The sequence below is a fragment of the Asparagus officinalis genome, unplaced genomic scaffold (assembly GCF_001876935.1).
Source record: "Asparagus officinalis unplaced genomic scaffold, Aspof.V1 AsparagusV1_Un473, whole genome shotgun sequence".
Classification (NCBI taxonomy): domain Eukaryota; kingdom Viridiplantae; phylum Streptophyta; class Magnoliopsida; order Asparagales; family Asparagaceae; genus Asparagus; species Asparagus officinalis.
In genome coordinates, this window is record NW_017972738.1 from 98,115 (window position 1) to 119,900 (window position 21,786).

Here is a 21,786-nt window from a genome sequence, read left to right on the forward strand (position 1 = left end):
AAGCAACAATAAACTTTTTGTTATTGCCAAGCATTGAGCTGAGAAGCTCAAAATTGGGCTTGATTCTATTTTGTAAGCTTGACCTGAATAAAATTGGGTCAGTGCAAGCAAGACTTGCAAATTCACCAAAAGAGAAACCGACATCTACGAAAAAATCGAGTCTTGGCTTCAGGGTTTTCTCAACGCTGGATAGGAGGAGTGATGGGCTCTTGGTGATGAGTTTTGTGATCTGGGTATTTGTGAAACTATGGGATTTGAGGAAAGTTAGGACTGAATCAGCATTCTGAGTTGTCTTAAGTTGGATTCTTTTGGCAGCATGAAGGGCAGATTGAGGAGAGAGGCCACATGAGTTTGTAAGGTAAGAGATTGTTAATGGAGATTGATGATTGTTAGTGGGTTTTTCTTGTTGGATTTTTGAGATGAATCTGAGATGGGTTGTTGATGGGTTTGATCCTTGTCTGTAATCAAACAAGAATTTGTTGGAATTTCTGATTCTATGGAGGAAACTAAGCATAATTATTGCAGTAGAAAACTTTGGAAATGGAGGAAAAGGGAATTAGAGAAGCTTACAAAATGCAGCAGAAATCATGGAGATCGTTGAGACTGAGGACAGGAACAAGAACGAATACTCAAAGGAGAAGCAATGTCAATGGCTCAATGGCGCCCAAATTATTAGGGCTTAGAGGGCCGGGGGTTCGCTTAATCGTTTGAGAAGAAGCGCAATGTTTCTGATCCTTCTGTTTAGGTAAATTGCATAAAACCCCCCTTACCCTACACACACCTTGCACTTACCACCCCTCTCTTGTATTGGTATCTTTAGAATAATAAGTTTTTGGGTAAATAATTTTAGAGAAGTCAAGAAATATAAATGCTAAATGCTACTAAATGCTATAGATGAGGAGATTTATCTGCAATGTATCCTTTTATCAATATTCTCTTTTATGTATACCTCTGATAAATTTCTTTCTCCCCTTATTATTCTAATTTTAAATTTCCGATTTTTTGTTCTCTTAAGTTTACTTTCCGGCCTATCGACTATTCAAATTTTACAAGTTGAATTAGTACAAATATATTTTCATATCAAAAAATAATTTGGGGAGAATAAAATAGCCAAATATCGATGGTGCAGAATGGTAGAGGAAGTTGTTATTTTAAATTAATTAAGTTAAATAAAGGGGGAAAATGTGTACAGGCCTCAAAAGCAGAAATTTAATCTGACGAGGCCCCTCATAGTTTTTCTCATGTGGATCAGCCCCTTGATGTGTGATACTTTGTACTGCAGACCCTTTTTATCAATTATTACATGCCAGCTAAGCTAAAATTCCCAAATTATCTTTATCCTCTCTCCTCAATCCCTTAGACCCAGCACTCATCTCCTCTCTCTCTCTCTCTCTCTCTCTCTCTCTCTCTCTCTCTCAAACTAAGAGCTTTCTCCAACGCTCGTCAACCCTGCCGGCTCCCTCGCCGCGTCCTCGGGGTCGTCGCCGCCTCCTGCGTCAGAGGCCCCAAGGCTCCCCTCGCGGGTTCGGCGTCGGCCGCGCCCGCAGATCCCCTCCCCTCCTCCGCCTCGGTCGGAGCGCTCCGCGCTGGGACTAGATGAGCCGTCCGCCGCCTTGCCATAGGATTGCGCCGCACGCGCTTGAAGAAAACGGCGTCGGAAGCAAAGCTCGCTGGCCAATGCGAAGACGTGTTGACGGACGGCTGGCGCGCGTAGGACGATGCATATCGCAAGGGTGGCCGGACTATAATGTACATGGCAGATGGGCGCCGGCGGCACGCCTGCTGACCGTGGTGTTTTATGCTTTGATGAATTTAAGAAGATGATGCTACGAGAGTAGGTTGGTTTTTGAGATTGATCTTTACCGTAAATGATGATGTTGTTGTACCCCGTTGAGATTTGGACATTACTTTTTTTTATTTGAGATGACTTTGATCAATTGAGGGTTCATGTTGACAATATATCTACGTTTTTAATTTCTCACACGACTGTGGATTTATCCTTATGAGCTTCTGTATTTGCAAATTGTGACCGATTCTATTGTGGATGTTTTTTTAGTCACCAGGCCGAGATGCACAGAGCATTAATCCATTAGCTAGAAGAAGAAAAAAAATGAAAAAAATAAAGGTAAGGAGAAGTAGAGTAGAAGAGAAATGAAGAGAAATGTCGTAATTAAGAAAGAATGAAAATGTGTATTAATGTATCTCTAAGAATGAAATGCCCCATTTTAGTTCTAACTAGTTCTAGCTCTAATTCATCTTAGTTCTAGGTTCTTAGGCTCTCAAGTGTTCTAACTTGCCACATGTTAGTTCTAGTCCGTCCCATGTTAGTTCTAGCCCGCCCCATGTTAGTTCTAGCTAGTTCTAGCTTTAATTCATCTTAGTTCTAGGTTCTTGGGAACGGAAAAAAGCTCCTTCACCTCCGACGGAGCCCACCGAAATACCCTAATGACCCCGGCAACCTCCTCCCACCTCTGACAAGCCCGGACAGTGGCGGAAAGCTACGAACAGCAAAGAACAAACCCGAACGGCGAGAAATTGCACTGCAGAAAGCTGTAGTTTTGTGCCAATTTCGTACGTACTTTCCGATCACTTCCAATCTCCGTTTCTGCCGATTTCTTCTTTGGTGACTAGCCCTACATGTTGTCTATCACCTCCAATTTGTATCACACTCTAACTAATTCTCTATCTCTCTCGGTAACATCCGAAACATTGTTCAACGGCATCAGCAAGCAGAAAACAGCAGCGCCGTGCCGTTTTCCGGCCACCTCTGGTCTCCGTTTTCACCACCGTCTTCGTCGGTGTGTAGCCTTTTATATTGTCTATCACATGGTATCTTCCTTTTACTTGGGCTCGTTTTCTACTTCTCGTTATATCACTTTGAATATTATTAGTTCTAACTAGTTCTAGCTCTAATTCATCTTAGTTCTAGGTTCTTGGACTCTCAAGTTAGTTCTAACTTGCCCCATGTTAGTTCTAGTCCGCCCCATATTAGTTCTAATCCGCCTCATGTTAGTTCTAGCTAGTTCTAGCTGTAATTCATCTTAGTTCTAGGCATTTTAGCTCTCAAGTTAGTTCTAACTTGCCCGATGTTAGTTCTAACACACCCCATGTTAGTTCTAGCCTACCCCATGTTAGTTCTAGATAGTTCTAACTCTAATTCATCTTAGTTCTAGGTTCTTAGAAAAGGAGAAAAGCTCCTCCCACCTCCGACGGAGCCCACCGAGACACCCCGACGACCCTGACAACCTCCTCCTACCTTCGATAAGCCCGTACAACGGCGAAAAGCTCCGAATAGCGAAGAACAAACCCGAACAACGAGAAATTGCACTGCAAAAAATTATAGTTTTGTGCCGACTTCGCACGCACTTTTCGATCACTTCCAATCTCCATTTCCGTCGATTTCTTCTTTGGTGACTAGCCCTACATGTTGCCTATCACTTCCAATTTGTATCACGCTCTAACTCATTCTCTATCTCTCTCGGTAACTTCCGAAACATCGTTCGACGGCAGCAGTGAGTAGAAAACAGCAGCGTCATGCTGATTTCGCGCGCATTTTTCGGCCACCTCCGGTCTCTGTTTTCACCATCGTCTTCTCCGATGTGTAGCCATTTATATTATCTATCACACGATATCTTCCTTTCATTTGGGTTCATTTTCTACCTCTTGTTATATCGCTTCAAATATTGTTAGTTAGAACTAAGATGAATTAGAGTTAGAAATAGCTAGAACTAACATGGGGCAGGCTAGAACTAACATAGGGCATGTTAATTAGGACTAACATGAGACAAGTTAGAACTAACTTGAGAGCCCAAGAGCCTTAACTAAGATGAATTAGACCTAGAACTAGCTAGAACTAATATGAGACGGGCTAGAACTAACATGGGGTGGGCTAGAACTAACATGGGGCAAGTTAGAACTAATTTGAGAGTTCAAGAGCCTAGAACTAAGATGAATTAGAGCAAAAACTAGCTAGAACTAACATGGGGCGGGCTAAAACTAACATGGGGCGGGCTATAACTAACATGGGGTGGGCTAGAACTAACACAGGGCAAGTTAGAACTAACTTAAGAGCCCAAGAGCCTACAACTAAGTTGAATTAGAGCTAGAACTAGTTAGAACTAACAATATTTGAAGCGATATAACGAGAAGTAAAAAATGAGCCCAATTGAAAGGAAGATACAGTGTGATAGACAATATAAAGGGCTACACACTCGCGAAAACGATGGTAAAAACAGAGACCGGAGGTGGCCGAAAAACGTGCGTAAAGTCGGCACGGCGCTGCTGAGGTGGGAGTAGAAAACAGCAGTGTCGTGCCGACTTCGCGCGCGTTTTTCAGCCACCTCCGGTCTCCGTTTTCACCACTGTTTTTGCCGGTGTATAGCCCTTTATATTGTCTATCACACTGTATCTTTCTTTTACTTAGGCTCATTTTCTACTTCTCGTTATATCGCTTCGAATATTATTAGTTCTAACTAGTTCTAGCTCTAATTCATCTTAGTTCTAGGCTCTTGGGCTCTCAAGTTAGTTCTAGCCCGCTCCATGTTAGTTCTAGCCCGCTCCATGTTAGTTCTAGCTATTTCTACCTCTAATTCATCTTAGTTCTAGGTTTTTAAGCTCTTAAGTTAGTTCTAACTTTCCCCATATTAGTTCAAACTCACTCCATGTTAGTTCTAGCACACCCCACTTTAGTTTTGGCTAGTCCTAACTCTAATTCATCTTAGTTCTTGGCTCTTGGGAACGGAAAAAAGCTCTTCCCTCCTCCGACGGAGCCCACCGAGATATCCCGATGACCCCGACAACCTCTTCCTACCTCCGGTAAGCTCGGACAGTGGCGAAAAGCTCCAAACAGTGAAGAATAAACCCGAACAGCGAGAAATATCACTACAGAAAACTACAGTTTTGTGCCGACTTCACACGCACTTTTCGATCACCTACAATCTCCGTTTCCGCCGATTTTTTCTTTGGTGACTAGTCCTACATGTTGTCTATCACCTCTAATTTGTATCATACTATAACTCATTCTCTATCTCTCTTGGTAACATCCGAAACATCGCTTGACTGCATCAGTGAGCAGAAAACAGCAGCGTCGTGCCGACTTCGCGCGCGTTTTTCGGCCACCTCCGGTCTCCGTTTTCACCATCGTCTTCACCGGTGTGTGGCCCTTTATATTGTCTATCACACGGTATCTTCCTTTTACTTGGGCTCATTTTGTACTTTTTTTATATCACTTCGAATATTATTAGTTCTAACTAGTTCTAGCACTAATTCATCTTAGTTCTAGGCTCTTGGGCTCTCAAGTTAGTTATAACTTGCCCCATGTTAGTTCTAGTCCACCCCATATTAGTTCTAGCCCGCCCCATATTAGTTCTAGCTAGTTCTAGCTCTAATTCATCTTAGTTCTAGGCTTTTGAGCTCTCAAGTTAGTTCTAACTTGCCCCATGTTAGTTCTAACACACCCCATGTTAGTTCTAGCCCACCCCATGTTAGTTCTAACTAGCTCTAACTCTAATTCATCTTAGTTCTAGGCTCTTAGGAAAGGAGAAAAGCTCCTCCCACCTCCGACGGAGCCTACCGAAACACCCCGACGACCCCGGCAACCTCCTCCCACCTCCGACAAGCCCGGATAGCAGCGAAAAGCTCCGAATAGCGAAGAACAAACCCGAACAGCGAGAAATTGCACTGTAGAAAATTACAGTTTTGTGTCGACTTTGCACGCACTTTTCGATCATATCCAATCTCCTTTTCTGTCGATTTCTTTTTTAGTGACTAGCCCTACATGTTGCCTATCACCCCCAATTTGTATCACGTTCTAACTCATTCTCTATCTCTCTCGGTAACGTCCGAAACATCGCTCGACCGCAGGAGCGAGTAGAAAACAGTAGCGTCGTGCCGACTTCGCGCGCGTTTTTTGGCCACCTCCGGTCTCTGTTTTCACCACCATCTTCACCGGTGTGTAGCCATTTATATTGTCTATCACAAGATATCTTCCTTTCACTTGAGCTCATTTTCTACCTCTTGTTATATCACTTTGAATATTGTTAGTTAGAACTAATATGAATTAAAATTAGAACTAGCTAGAACTAACATGAGACGGGCTAGAACTAACATGGGGCTGGTTAGGACTAACATGAGGTAAGTTAGAACTAACTTGAGAGGAGAGCCCAAGAGCCTTAACTAAGATGAATTAGAGCTAGAACTAGCTAGAACTAACATGGGATGGGCTAGAACTAACATCGGGTGAGTTAGAACTAACATGGGGCAAGTTAGAACTAACTTGAGAGCTCAAGAGCCTAGAACTAAGATGAATTAGAGCTAAAACTAGCTAGAACTAATATGGGGCGAGCTAGAACTAACATGTGGTGGGTTAAAATTAACATGGGGCAAGTTAGAACTAACTTGAGAGCCCAAGAACCTAAAACTAAGATGAATTAGAGCTAGAACTAGTTAGAACTAACACTATTCGAAGCGATATAACGAGAAGTAGAAAATAAGCCCAATTGAAAGGAAGATACCGTGTGATAGACAATATAAAGAGTTACACACTGGCAAAGACGATGGTAAAAACGGAGACCGGAGGTGGCCGAAAAACACGCGCAAAGTCGGCACGACGCTGTTGAGGTGGGAGTAGAAAACAGCAGCGCCGTGACGACTTCACGCGCGTTTTTCAGCCACCTCCGGTCTTTGTTTTTACCACTGTCTTCGCCAGTGTGTAGCCATTTATATTTTCTATCACACAATATCTTTCTTTTACTTGGGCTCATTTTCTACTCCTTGTTATATCGCTTCGAATATTGTTAGTTCTAACTAGTTCTAGCTCTAATTCATCTTAATTCTAGGCTTTTGGGCTCTCAAGTTAGTTCTAACTTGCCCCATGTTAGTTCTAGTCCGTCCCATATTAGTTTTATCCCATCCCATATTAGTTCTAACTAGTTCTAGCTCTAATTTATCTTAGTTCTAGGCTCTTGAGCTCTCAAGTTAGTTCTAACTTGTCTCATATTAGTTCTAACCCACCTCATGTTAGTTCTAGCCTGTCCCATATTAGTTCTGGCTAGTTTTAGCTCTACTTCATCTTAGTTAAGGCTCTTGAACTCTTAAGTTAGTTCTAACTTACCACATATTAGTCCTAACCCGATCCATGTTAGTTCTAGTCTGCCTCATGTTAGTTCTAGCTAGTTCTAACTCTAATTCATATTAGTTCTAACTAATAATATTCGAAGTGATATAACAAGAGGTAGAAAATGAGCCCAAGTGAAAGGGAGATATCTTGTGATAGACAATATAAAGGGCTACACATCGGCGAAGATGGTGGTGACAACGCAGACCGGAGGTGGCCGGAAAACGCGCGCGAAGTCGGCACGACGCTGCTGTTTTCTGCTCGCTGCTGCCGTCGAGCAATGTTTAGGACGTTACCGAGAGAGATAGAGAATGAGTTAGAGTGTGATATAAATTGGAGGTAATAGGCAACATGTAGGGATAATCACCAAAGAAGAAATCGATGGAAAAGGAGATTGGATATGATCGGAAAGTGCGTACGAAGTCGACACAAAACTGTAGTTTTTTGCAGTGCAATTTCTCGCTGTTCGGGTTTGTTCTTCGCTGTTCGGAGCTTTTCGCCGCTGTCCGGGCTTGTCGAAGGTGGGAAGAGGTTACCGGGGTCATTGGGGTGTTTCGGTGGGCTCCGTCGGAGGTGGGAGGAGTTTTTCTCCTTTTCCAAGAGCCTAGAACTAAGATGAATTAGAGTTAGAACTAGCTATAACTAACATAAGATGAGCTAGAACTAACATGAGGTGTGTTAGAACTAACATGTGGCAAGTTAGAACTAACTTGAGAGCTCAAAAGCCTAGAACTAAGATGAATTAGATCTAGAACTAGCTAGAACTAATATGGGCCGGGCTAGAACTAACATGGGACATGCTAGAACTAACATGAGGCAAGTTAGAACTAACTTGAAAGCCCAAGAGCCTAGAACTAAGATGAATTAGAGCTAGAACTAGTTAGAACTAATAATATTCGAAGCGATATAACGAGAAGTAGAAAATGAGCCCAAGTAAAAGGAAGATACCAAACGGAGACCGAAGGTGGCTGGAAAACGCGCGCGAAGTCGGCATGACGCTGCTGTTTTCTGCTCGCTGATGCCGTCGAGTGATGTTTCGGACGTTACCGAGAGAGATAGAGAATGAGTTAGAGTGTGATACAAATTGGAGGTGATAGGCAACATGTAAGACTAGTCACCAAAGAAGAAATCGGAGGAAACGGAGATTGGAGGTGATCGGAAAGTGCGTGCAAAGTCGGCACAAAACTGTAGTTTTCTGTAGTGTAATTTCTCGCCGTTGGGGTTTGTTCTTCGCTGTTCGGAGCTTTTTGCCACTGTCCGGACTTGCCGGAGGTGGGAGGAGGTTGCCGGGGTCATCGGGATGTCTCGGTGGGCTCCGTCGGAGATGGGAAGAGCTTTTTTCCGTTCCCAAGAGCCTAGAACTAAGATGAATTAGAGCTAAAACTAGCTAGAACTAACATGGGACGGGCTAGAACTAACATGAGACGGGTTAGAACTAACATGGGGCAAGTTAGAACTAACTTGAGAGCCTAAGAACCTAGAACTAAGATGAATTAGAGTTAGAACTAGCTAGAACTAACATGGGGCATTTCATTCATAGAGATACATTAATACACATTTTCGTTCTTTCTTAATTACGACATTTCTCTTCATTCCTCTTCTACTCTACTTCTCCTTACCTTTCTTTCTTCTTTTTCTTTTTTTTTTCCTTTTTTTTCTTTTCTTCTTCTAGCTAATGGATTAATGCTCTGTGCGTCTCGGTTTGGTGACTAAAAAAACATCCACAACAGAATCGATCACAATTTGCAAATACAGAAGCTCATAAGGATAAATCCACAGTCGTGTGAGAAATTAAAAACGTAGATATATTGTCAACATGAACCCTCAATTGATCAAAGTCATCTCAAATAAAAAAAAAAGAAAAAGTAATGTCCAAATCTCAACGGGGCACAACAACATCATCATTTACGGTAAAGATCAATCTCAAAAACCAACCTACTCTTGTAGCATCATCTTCTTAAATTCATCAAAGCATAAAACACCATCTCCATTAACATCATACATTCGAATCATCTCCCTGCACTCCTCAACAATCTGCAATTGCCCGAGCTTTTCGAGCGTTTTCCTCAAGCTCTGCGGCGGCGATCTACGGCGGGGGAGCGGCGGCGATCTACGGCGACGAGGACGGGCAGAGGAGGAGAGGGGAGGCGGCGGTGAACTCGAGGGGAGCCTTGGGGGCCTGAGCGGAGGCGGCGAGGGCGAGGAGGGCGACAAGCTTGAGAAAGCTCTTAGTTTTAGAGAAAGGAGAGAGAGAGAGAGAGAGAGAGAGAGAGAGAGGAGATGAGAGAGAGAGAGAGAATATGAGTGCTAGATCTGAGGGATTGAGGAGAGAGGATAAGGATAATTTGGGGATTTTAGCTTAGCTGACATGTAATAATGGATAAAAAGAGGCTGTAGTACAAAGTGTTACACATCAAGGGGCTGATCCACATGGGGAAAACTATGAAGGGCCTCGTCACATGAAGTTTCTGCTTTTGGGACCTGTACACATTTTTCCCTAAATAAAGTTAATTTAATAACTTGTACTAAAATTAAAGCAGTTTAATAAAATACAATATTAAATACTTTAACCAGATTATTTAACTGTTGGGTTAAAAATAAAGAAAAAAAACGTGGAGAAATTAGTAGTTGCAATAAATTGGAGTGTAAACATAAAAACACCTATAATTTGGGGAATTTGTAAAACTTTTGCCTACTTGCTTCTCTCTCTCGTTTGGATTATTATTGGGTTTGGATCTGTAAAGATCCATATGCATATCCAATTAGAAACGAGTTTCTCTTTCGAAGCGATTTATTTACGACCAAAGAAAGAAGAAGGGGGAAAAGGAGAGAGGAATAATAAAATAAAAAAACAGGAATGGAAGTTTGTGAGGGAGATGATGATTTGATGAAGAAAGTAGAAGCGATAAGCGTCGATGATAGATCTAAATCCACAAAAGTCATCGATCTCCTTCGAAGATTTCTTGGTATTCAGCAGAGGAGAGCTGAAGCTTACGCCAAGCTCAGGAGGTAATCTTTGGTCACTGAGCCCTCTTCCATTTTGCACTCTTTTTTGCTATTTTTGATCTGATTGTTAAAATTTGTTGCAAAATTTGAACTGGGTCGTTGGTTTTTTTGTTATTGGACTTGGTTTAGTGAAACCCTTTTCATTTCCATTGCAAAATTTCTGCTGTATTGGAATAATTTTGATAGTTAGGCATATTGGTCCGGTATATGTAATATTTTCCTTACTGGTAATAAATTCATGAGACCCAAGTAGATCAGTGTGGTATTGAACTCATTTTTATGTTAGATGTAGGAATATTTTTCTGTCTAGATATGTTTGAAGTCAATATTTATATGCTATGCCTCGGATGTTGAATAACATTTTGAGAACCACAGTACATATGTGCGAAATATGAGTGTAGCAGAAATGAGAATGAGTGCTGCTACAGGGACCCAAAATAGGGACCCTGCATGGGACAGGTGAGATGTCGCCTCCCCTGTCCCGTGATGCACTGTTCATAATGTGTCGCATCCCTATCCCGTGATGCACTGTTCATGAACAGTACATCATAGGGCGTGAACAATGCATCACGGGACAGGGAGGCGACACCTCGCCTGTCCCATGCAGGTCCCCTATTTTGGAGTCCCTGAGGCATTTCTTTGTGGATATACTCTTAAGGGATGTGTCAAAGAAAAAAATATATGTAAGTGCATTTATATAAGGTTAGAGAAAATTGATCGTGATGGTTTGGCCACAAAATACACTAGTCAAGAGAGGTGACAAAGTTTTAGATTGATGGAGTAAGGAAGAGTAGAGATAGGCACACAAGAAGTTGGTTGGGTGCAATTATGAAGGATATGTTAGTGGTTAGGTTTACTGGGGAGATAACGCTAAACTGAATAGAAGAATAGGATTCTTTGTTTCCGACCCCATAACTTTGGTTAAAGGCTTTGTTGTTGTCGATGACATGATGATGATGTTTGGAATGTGATTCACTGTATCATATGTTTTGAAGTGAAAAGCAGCCCAAAAGTCATCCTTTTCACTTCAAAGAGGATTGTTCTAGTCCTCGATTCTCAATTTATGAGAATCTTGTAGGACTTGAACCTTGTTTGCTTGAGCTTAAAGTGTATGTATGATCACCGAGGTTTAATGCCCTTAACAGTGAGTCAATAACAAGCATTCTAAGATTTAGGAGCCTGCCCATTCCCATACTTGAATGTGTCAGCTTAAATTACATGGTCATTGAGGTAAAATTTTCCTCTTGTAACAAGCACTCTGAGCTTTATGCCAAGCCCATTTCATTCCAATAATTTTCAGGACTAAAACTTGGCTCTTTAAGGAGAGAGCCAAGGAATAGTATACAATTTTGTTAAAATTTCTTTTGGGAATTCTAGTTATGGAGTTCTGCTTGATGGGGACCACTTTCTGATGGGAAGAAGTGATTATGACGATGATAGCAACATGTAAGTTGAAGATATGCAATATCAGTGGACTTATAGAAGTTGTTACCTATTTGTTACTGTGTTGGTTTGGTCTCCTATGAGATTTCTTTTGTATCTCCTTAGCATTCTTGCTCTTTCCTTATTTTTCTAGAATTTGGTATTCTCCCTCCAAAATCTTCATTCATCACATGACATTTGCATTTTCCTCTTTCCTGCGAAGCCCTTGCGAATTCAACACACGAAAGGACCCATATGAAAATAATAAAGAAACAAATGAAGAAAGAACTTGGCATTGTTTTGTCAAATGCTCAGAGCATAACTTGATGATTACTGTTAATTTAGAAATAGTTAAATCAACCGCGGTGCAAATTCGCATTTTCCTTGATCCCTAATCTTTAATTGGAATTAACAATAACCTTCCAGTTGGGGGCAATGTTTACAACTCTTGATTTGGCTCAACCTACAGAACCATCTATATTAGCAAATGGGAGCTAACCTAATTTACATGCTTTTTTGGTTTTCTATTTGCTTCATCAAGTGCTTGAGTCCATATTTTGTGAGTTATGCTCAAATTTGCTTGTTTTAGGTTATGTTGATTCTTTGCTGGCACAGGCAACAATTATGCGCTTAAGAGTGTAAGCGAGTGGTATAGATAAGCAATCAATGTCGTAAAAAATCAGATAAGAATGATGAGGTGAGGAATTCAACAGTGAAATATGAGTATCAGACTGACCCATGAAATAGAGACTTATTAATTCAAAGACAACAATCTGAATAATCAATATTAGTTCAAAATTTGAATTTTTTTCTGCACGGATGTCTAGGTTATGGGCGTCTCCTTTTTTATTAGGGCTTAGGGGTCCTCATCATTTATGGAACGTGATAATGTACGTAATACTTCTTTCATAAGGTTTTAGTGTAGCGCCGTTTCCCTGTACAAGATATATTATGTGTGGATGTGCACAATATATGCACTTCAGTTGAAGTCTTGATAATGACTTTCTCATAGACTTTCTAAGACTAGTATAGTGCACGTGCTTTGCACGTGAGCATACTTGTGAAATAATTAGTAATATCTTCTTTAACAAAATGGAAGACAAATCTTTGTAGGTAATATTAATAAATGTGATATTTCGGTTGTTGTTCTTTTAATAAATCTTTAATACTTTTGAGGTGGAACTTGCTGTTTGTTAGGAAGTCCAAACAAAAAGCCCAAGTTTGATGCTTGTATTGCTTGCCATTAATCCTCAAGTTCAATATTTTTATATTAACATTATAGTGATAGCTACGCTACTCCACTTACATTATTTCTCTTCTACAAAAGAGAAAATTTTAATGTCCAACAATTACAAAGAGACATTTATATCATTGTTATGCGCATTTTTTCTATCAAAGATAAAACAAATAGGATAAATCTTCTATTTTTTGTGTCATCAGCAATATTGGTTTGACTTGAAGGGTTCATGCACCGTAAATAAATATAATATTAATATGTTTAATTATATAAATTTATTTTTTTTGTAGATTTATTTATAATCCGTTTAATATTATTTCAAAAATATTCTTTTAAAATATTATATGATATTATTATTTGTTTAATATTATTATTTTATATATGATATTATTATTTATCAATATATATTTTTTATCTCAGTAAAATTAAACATATTATATAATTTATATATGTGTGTGTGTATATATAACCATCAAATTTATATACACTCGATTTTATACAACTAACATACACATTTAAAAATAATTACAAAAGAAGAAAATAAAAGTGGGAAAAAATCTTACCGATGGTCGCAAGTATAACTTAGAATGAAATTGTTTCAGACCCTGATGACATAAAATATGAAATCAAATAAAATATGGAGGAGTAAAAATGAGAAGGAATAAAATAAAATATGAAGGGATAAAGAGGAATTATATAAAATGTTTTGAAAATTGAAAAGAATTACAAATTAGATCTCCAATGGAGCTATAAGGTCTATGGAATGATCTCGTTGCTGTGAGATCAATCATGATTTTGATGAGAGCAATTGACCTGCAAAGAGACAAAAATACAACCCATGTTAGAAAATAATGAAAGAGAGTGGGGAGAGATAGAGAGGGAGGGAGACCATCCAAAGAATTGAAGAGCATATATTCCCAATTTCATACAGCTACAAAATATGGAAAAAAAAATAAAATGGGCAATATGTTAGAACTTCTGCATTGAATAAATAATGGAGGTTAAGTAAGTCTTCAAGGTTTGAATGAATGGAGTAATGATCCGCGAAAGTAGTTAAAGGGCAATTGCATTTAAGTCTACAACTTTGAGGATAGTGAATGTCAGTCTTACATCAGAACTTGAAAAGGAAATCACAATGGATTAAGGTTATTTGAATTGAGTAATGTACTCATTGACTAATAATTAACTAATAATATGTTTTTCCCACTTAACCCCCATAAGTTTTCCTACTTAACCCTCCTAAAACATTATTTTTAAACTTTATCACTTAACCCCTCAAGATCCCAAGGTGCCTCAAATAACCCTAAAAAGTTTTGTGGGAAAAGTCCAAAGTATAGGGGGTTATCTGAGATACTTCAGAGTTTTGGAAGTTGAGTGGGAACAGTTAAAGTACATGGAGATTATCTAAGACACTTCAGAGTTTTGCAAGTTAAGTGGGATAACAGAATATTGGGGGTATTATGCAAAACACTTCAAAATATTAGTGAGTTTTGTGAAATTTACCCTATTTTAATCAGTTTTTAAATGTGTGACAGTTAAGATTGCTCTTATATTGCCTTAATGTACATTCTACTACTTAAAGTTACTTAATTCTAACATTTATTGGGTTTTTTGAACAAAATATTATTGAAGTTTTAGTTTTCTTTTTCTAATGTCTTTCTACTTTTTATGCTTTCTCTATTTTCTACTTTCATGATATTAGTATATTACGTATTCATTTATAGCTAGTTGCCTATTCTCAAATCTGTTCATTGTAATAGGCTATTTTCTTCAATTTTCAGCAAATAAATTAGATTCGACCAACCTAACATAATAAGTTTGCTAACAAATACATAATGTCAACATTTGAATATTAATATAGCCATTACAATAAATATTTGGGTGTTTTATTTCTAGGCCCATTTGTTTACTCATCTTTACCTCTAAGCCCAATAACTATTCTTTGTATTCTTAAACCCAAGTTTCTTTTTGTTTTTGCCTTTAAACCCAATTTCTAAAATACTGTATATACAACACTGGTATTCATACCCAAACATAATAAAAACCCTAAAATACCCTTCAATACCAGACCCCCCCTCTCTCTCTCCTCATTTTCCTTCTTCCTCAGGTCTTCGTCTTCCTCCTTCCTCAAGGCTTTGTCTTCCTCCTCCGATCCCACCTCTCATGCCCCCTCCAAGAAATCGAAGAAGAAAGGAAGAAAGGCCCATGATTTTAGTGCTTGATGTCTTGAAAAGGCCCACGACGGATCTCGAGGCAGCCGGACACACCTCCACCCTCTCCAACGAGACACTACAATTCTTCAACGATCAACAAGATGCTTGATGATTTTGGCTTCGGGATCTCTTTCGATGACGAGGAGGAGTGATTTCGTGTGAAATCTCATTTCTATATACTCGATTAGGGTTAGGGTCAGGGTCGGGGTCGGGGTTGGGGGGTTAGGGTTAGTTCATTGATGTTCTTTTGTGCTATCCCTTTTTGTTGAACTAAATCTAATTGTAGAATTGGTTTTATCAATTTATGAATGTATCGTTTCTGTTGAACTAAATCTAATTTGTACACAATAGATTTGCAAAGCAAGAGGTGTGAAATCTGGAGAATCTGGAATTTTGTACCTGTAAATTTTGCTTATAAAGAGTTGGAGAGTATGGAGCTTGCTTTGAAGATTGTGAAAGAGAAATTGCTGGGTAGAGTTAATGGAGTCAGTTATGCTATATGTACATTTTGAAGATTTGTGCAATTTTGAAGATTTGTAACATTTTGTAAAGTCTGGAGCTTGCCTTGAATATAATATCAGTTATATTATGTACATTTTGAAGATTTGTAAAATTTTTGAAAGCCTGGAGCTTGCCTTGAATATATGATCAGTTATGCTATGTTTTTTTGTGAAGATTTGTAACATTTTAAAAAGTCTAGAGCTTGCCTTGAATATATGATTAGTTATGCTAAGTATATTTTGAAGATTTGTGTAATTTTGGAGTTTGATTTGTAACATATTGTTTCAGATTGTAAGTTTTTGAAAGTAGATAATGAAAGTGTTGTTAGTGCAATATCGTTATTGTTTGTGCAATTTTGGAGTTTGTAAGACTAGAATTTTGTGCAATTTTGTGAGTGCTATTTTGTGTAATTTTATGAGTGTTATTTTGTTCTTGTGCAATTTTGTGATTGCAACCAAGTATGATAAACTGCAGATCTCTTTGATTGTAAGTGTAGCATGATAAATTCAAAGTGTAGCGTGATAACTTGTAAGTGTAGCGTGGTAGACTGTAAGTGTAGCGTGGTAGACTGTAAGTGTAGCATGGTAGACTGTACAGGATAACACGCTACACTTACAGGATAACCCGCTACACTTACAGGATAACCCGCTACACTTACAGGATAACCCGCTACACTTACAGGATAACCCGCTACACTTACAGGATAACCCGCTACACTTACAGGATAACCCGCTACACTTACAGGATAACCCGCTACACTTACAGGATAACCCGCTACACTTACAGGATAACCCGCTATACTTACAGCATAACACGCTACACTTACGGTCTAACCTGCTACACTTACAGGATAACAAGCTACACTTACAGCATAACACGCTACACTTACAGTCTAACACGTTACACTTACAGCATAACACGCTACACTTACAGTCTAACACGCTACACTTACAGCATAACCCGCTACACTTACAGGATAACACGCTACACTTACAGTCTAACACGCTACACTTACAGGATAACCCACTACACTTACAGCATAACACGCTACACTTACAGGATAACAAGCTACACTTACAGCATAACCCGCTACACTTACAGGATAACACGCTACACTTACAGCATAACACGTTACACTTATAGGATAACACGCTACACTTACAGCATAACACGCTACACTTACAGGATAACACGCTACACTTACAGCATAACACGCTACACTTATCTGTAAATGTAGCGGGTTATCTGTAAGTGTAGCGTGTTACACTACAAGTGTAACGGGTTATTTGTAAGTATAGCGGATTATCCTGTAAGTGTAGCGTGTTACACTACAAATATAGCGGGTTATCCTGTAAGTGTAACGGGTTAGACTTTAAGTGTAGCGGGTTAGACTTTAAGTGTAGCGGGTTAGACTGTAAGTGTAGCGTGTTATGCTGTAAGTATAGCGGGTTAGATCGTAAGTGTAGCGTGTTATGCTGTAAGTGTAGCGGGTTAGACTGTAAGTGTAGCATGTTATCCTGTAAGTGTAGCGTGTTATCCTGTAAGTGTAGTGTGTTATGCTGTAAGTGTAGCGTGTTATCCTGTAAGTGTAGCGCGTTATGCTGTAAGTGTAGCGGGTTATCCTGTAAGTGTAGCGTGTTATGTTGTAAGTGTAGCGTGTTAGACTGTAAGTGTAGCGGGTTATTCTGTAAGTGTAGCGTGTTATGCTGTAAGTGTAGCGTGTTATGCTGTAAGTGTAGCGTGTTATGCTGTAAGTGTAGCGGGTTATCCTGTAAGTGTAGCGTGTTATCCTGTAAGTGTAACGGGTTATCCTGTAAGTGTAGCGTGTTAGACTGTAAGTGTAGCGTGTTATGCTGTAAGTGTAGCTTGTTATCCTGTAAGTGTAGCGGGTTAGACCGTAAGTGTAGCGTGTTATGCTGTAAGTGTAGCGGGTTAGACTGTAAGTGTAGCGGGTTATCCTGTAAGTGTAGCGTGTTATGCTGTAAGTGTAGCGTGTTAGACTGTAAGTGTAGCGTGTTATGCTGTAAGTGTAGCGGGTTAGACCGTAAGTGTAGCGTGTTATGCTGTAAGTGTAGCGGGTTAGACTGTAAGTGTAGCGGGTTATCCTGTAAGTGTAGCGGGTTATCCTGTAAGTGTAGCGGGTTATCCTGTAAGTGTAGCGGGTTATCCTGTAAGTGTAGCGTGTTATCCTGTACAGTCTACCATGCTACACTTACAGTCTACCACGCTACACTTACAGGTTATCACGCTACACTTTGAATTTATCATGCTACACTTACAATCAAAGAGATCTGCAGTTTATCACACTTGGTTGCACTCACAAAATTGCACAAGAACAAAATAGCACTCATAAAATTACACAAAATTTCACAAAATAGCACTCACAAAATTGTACAAAATTCCAGTCTTACAAACTCCAAAATTGCACAAACAATAACGATATTGCACTAACAACACTTTTATTATCTACTTTCAAAAACTTACAATCTGAAACAATATGTTACAAATCAAACTCCAAAATTACACAAATCTTCAAAATATACTTAGCATAACTAATCATATATTCAAGGCAAGCTCTAGACTTTTTAAAATGTTACAAATCTTCATAAAAAACATAGCATAACTGATCATATATTCAAGGCAAGCTCCAGGCTTTCAAAAATGTTACAAATCTTCAAAATGTACATAATATAACTGATATTATATTCAAGGCAAGCTCCAGACTTTACAAAATGTTACAAATCTTCAAAATTGCACAAATCTTCAAAATGTACATATAGCATAACTGACTCCATTAACTCTACCCAGCAATTTCTCTTTCACAATCTTCAAAGCAAGCTCCATACTCTCCAACTCTTTATAAGCAAAATTTACAGGTACAAAATTCCAGATTCTCCAGATTTCACACCTCTTGCTTTGCAAATCTATTGTGTACAAATTAGATTTAGTTCAACAGAAACGATACATTCATAAATTGATAAAACCAATTCTACAATTAGATTTAGTTCAACAAAAAGGGATAGCACAAAAGAACATCAATGAACTAACCCTAACCCCCCAACCCCGACCCCGACCCTAACCCTAATCGAGTATATAGAAATGAGATTTCACACGAAATCACTCCTCCTCGTCATCGAAAGAGATCCCGAAGCCAAAATCATCAAGCATCTTGTTGATCGTTGAAGAATTGTAGTGTCTCGTTGGAGAGGGTGGAGGTGTGTCCGGCTGCCTCGAGATCCGTCGTGGGCCTTTTCAAGACATCAAGCACTAAAATCATGGGCCTTTCTTCCTTTCTTCTTCGATTTCTTAGAGGGGGCATGAGAGGTGGGATCGGAGGAGGAAGACAAAGCCTTGAGGAAGGAGGAAGACGAAGACCAGAGGAAGAAGGAAAATGAGGAGAGAGAGAGGGGGGGGTCTGGTTTAAGTGGGGGTATTGAAGGGTATTTTAGGGTTTTTATCATGTTTGGGTATGAATACCAGTGTTGTATATACAGTATTTTAGAAATTGGGTTTAAAGGCAAAAACAAAAAGAAACTTGTTGTATATACAGTATTTTAGAAATTGGGTTTAAAGGCAAAAACAAAAAGAAACTTGGGTTTAAGAATAGTTATTGGGCTTAGAGGTAAAGATGAGTAAACAAATGGGCCTAGAAATAAAAAACCCTAAATATTTAATATGTATTAGTTCTAACACCTCTTTCCAATGCTTTACTCTACATTTTTAATTTTTTTTCCTTCGAGTTAGCTTCATAATTTTTTATTTACAAATAGAATTCGGAACATATGAGAAGTACATCCACTTGCAAAGCACATGCATTATACTTGTGGAGGTTAAGTAAGTCTTCATTGTTTGAACAAAAGGAGTAATGATCAGCGAAAGTAATTGAAAGGGCAATTGCATTTAAGTCTACAATTTTGAAAATAGTGAATGTCGATCTTTACATCAGAAGTTCAAAGGTAATCACAGTGGATTGTGGTTAATTGAATTGACTAACTTATGCTTTTCATAATAAAAAACGTTATGCATTAAAATTCCTAATAAAAGATTTATGCATTGAATTAATGCTAGTGGATGAGGGATAATGGATTATTAAGTGAATTGGAGAATTATCAACTTAGGAATTGTAAATATTAAGAGGGGGCAAAATAGGAAGTCAAAAAATTTGACACCCATATTCTCTTTTATGAGTAGTGTGTGTGTGTGTGTACAAAGTATGGATTCACGTCCCATTCTCTTTTGTAGTCTTTAATGTTGGCATTGATATATAAAATTTCCTTCTTTTTCGCTTTCCGCAGATCATTTTTAACTTTTATAGTTCTATTAGCATTTTATAGGATTAAAAATTCTTGAGATCAGTGTTCATAATGGAATCTTTTGTTATTAGTGGTTTTAGCCAATATATGGCTGGTGGAGGGGAGATTGCTTATCAACACCTTTGTGGCGAGATTACAGGAGAGTTCAATGAATGTTCAAAACAGGTGAATCACAGGATTTTGAAAAAATTATCCTTGTATACATATTGAATTACATATTTATGGAGATGAACTTAATTTTTCTTTCAGGTCATTGAGATGGAATCCTTTCTACTAAGGCCAGATTTATGTCGTGGTGATCTTGCTGAGCTTTTAAAGGCTGTCCAGGCACAGGAGAAACAGAAGCTACAATTGGTACACACTTTTTTTTTTTTTGCATTCTTCGTAGAGTTGTATATATAAACTCTAACTGTAAGATGATGCAGACAGGATTGCGTTCAACGAAATTATGTGAATGAGTGAAATTAATTTCATTTTCATTTGGCATAAAACTGCCTAAATTTATCTCGTGCACATACTTCCCAATTTACATTATGCTGTTTGTATCATTATAATTGAAATATTTACCATCCACGTCATGCCCACATGCATTAATGCTTATTGAATTTCAGTTGCTTGCAATTCATAAAAAATTACGAAACTTTTCAAATGCAATTTAACACATTGTGCTAACATCAATTTGTGGTAGGTTGGGAAAAAAGCACCATGTCTCTTTAAATTGTTTATGATCCATGAAGAAGTTCTTGTATGCAATATAATGACTTCATGAGGTCATGTTTAGGAATCTAATCTCTTTGATGTTGTTATTTTATCTGAAATTTTAATTGTAAAGGTAGTTAGAAGACTACGACTTCCATATCAGTCATGTATAATATTGACCCTTTCTAATCTCTCTAAGAACATCTAGCACTGTGGAGAGTAATTGGCTTTTTCTCCCGAAAGAATGAGCTTAAACGAGGCTCAACTTCCAACTCTTCTTTTATTGTATAATTTTAGGAATATGCTAAGTGTACCACAAGAATTATACTACTCTTGTACGACAAGACACAAAGAAGTGGGGTCGATAGGAATTTATAATTTCTCTTTTTAATTTACAAGCAAATGTCCCACTTTTTCATGTGTTGTAGTACAAGAGTGCTATAACTTCTATGTACACTTGTCATTGCTCATAATTTTATGGTTTTCTCATAGAAAGGCGTGACTTGGTTTAGCCAGTATCTGTCACCTACTCATTGAATCTCAGGTCATTTGCAAATCAAAAGATGTTGCAAAATGTTCTGGAACCTTATTGGTTCACTAACTCAGTTTTATGCTGATTTTTCTTGAATAAAGCTTATAGCCGGGTCTTGAACACGGAACCTTTATTAGAATGGAACAAGGCGGTCCAGGCCTCATTGTCAGTTTTAGGTTTGTCATTGAATCCTAATTCAAAAAATAAAGGCTTTAATTGCAATTTTTTAATTTATATATACACATGGTTTTGGTAATATCTTAAAATTTATTCGGTTTGCTGCAATAAAATGTGGCTGATACATTTTGGACCAGCCATTAACTGTTTCCACTGGAACTAACACAAATAGTCTCCAAGAGGCCGCCTCATTGCATTCAACAACATGCGCAGATTGAAACATGAGTCGCATTTGTAACCTTAATGGGATCTACTTAGCAACCGTTGTTACAATTAACTCTCAGTAGAAACTCCAGTAAGTCCTATACCCCGTAACAAACAATTGCAAGTACTGCTCTAGATACACTTTGAAAAGTTTGGTTTTTTGTATAATGTCACTTAAATCATGTAATTGCAGAACTGCCCTCCAAATCTTAGTGTTTGCAAAAGTTCCCCCTCAAATCTTGGTATTTACAAGACTAACCTTCAAATCATCAACTTTGGAAGAACCCAAATAAAAAAACACTGACTTTATGGCGAGTGAAATTTTTGACTCGTCGATATTTTTCACATTGCACTCAGCACTTATCCTA

General features: G+C 38.5%; 1 protein-coding gene and 1 pseudogene across 2 annotated transcripts in view; one reads left to right on the forward strand and one right to left on the reverse strand.

Annotated features, from left to right (window-relative positions):
* Positions 1–725, reverse strand: part of LOC109827838 — a 5,519-nt pseudogene extending 4,794 nt beyond the window's left edge.
* Positions 726–9,801: 9,076 nt separating this feature from the next.
* LOC109827839 overlaps positions 9,802–21,786 on the forward strand; it is a 13,181-nt gene continuing 1,196 nt past the window's right edge. The window contains exons 1-3 of one of the 2 annotated variants that reach the window (XM_020394861.1): positions 9,802–10,123; positions 19,887–19,971; positions 20,056–20,160. In XM_020394861.1, coding sequence (XP_020250450.1) covers positions 9,972–10,123; positions 19,887–19,971; positions 20,056–20,160 — 342 coding nt within the window. In that variant the 5' untranslated portion in view covers positions 9,802–9,971. Of the gene's footprint in view, positions 10,124–19,877; positions 19,972–20,055; positions 20,161–21,786 lie in introns of both variants that reach the window. The other variant, XM_020394860.1, reaches the window with a different exon arrangement.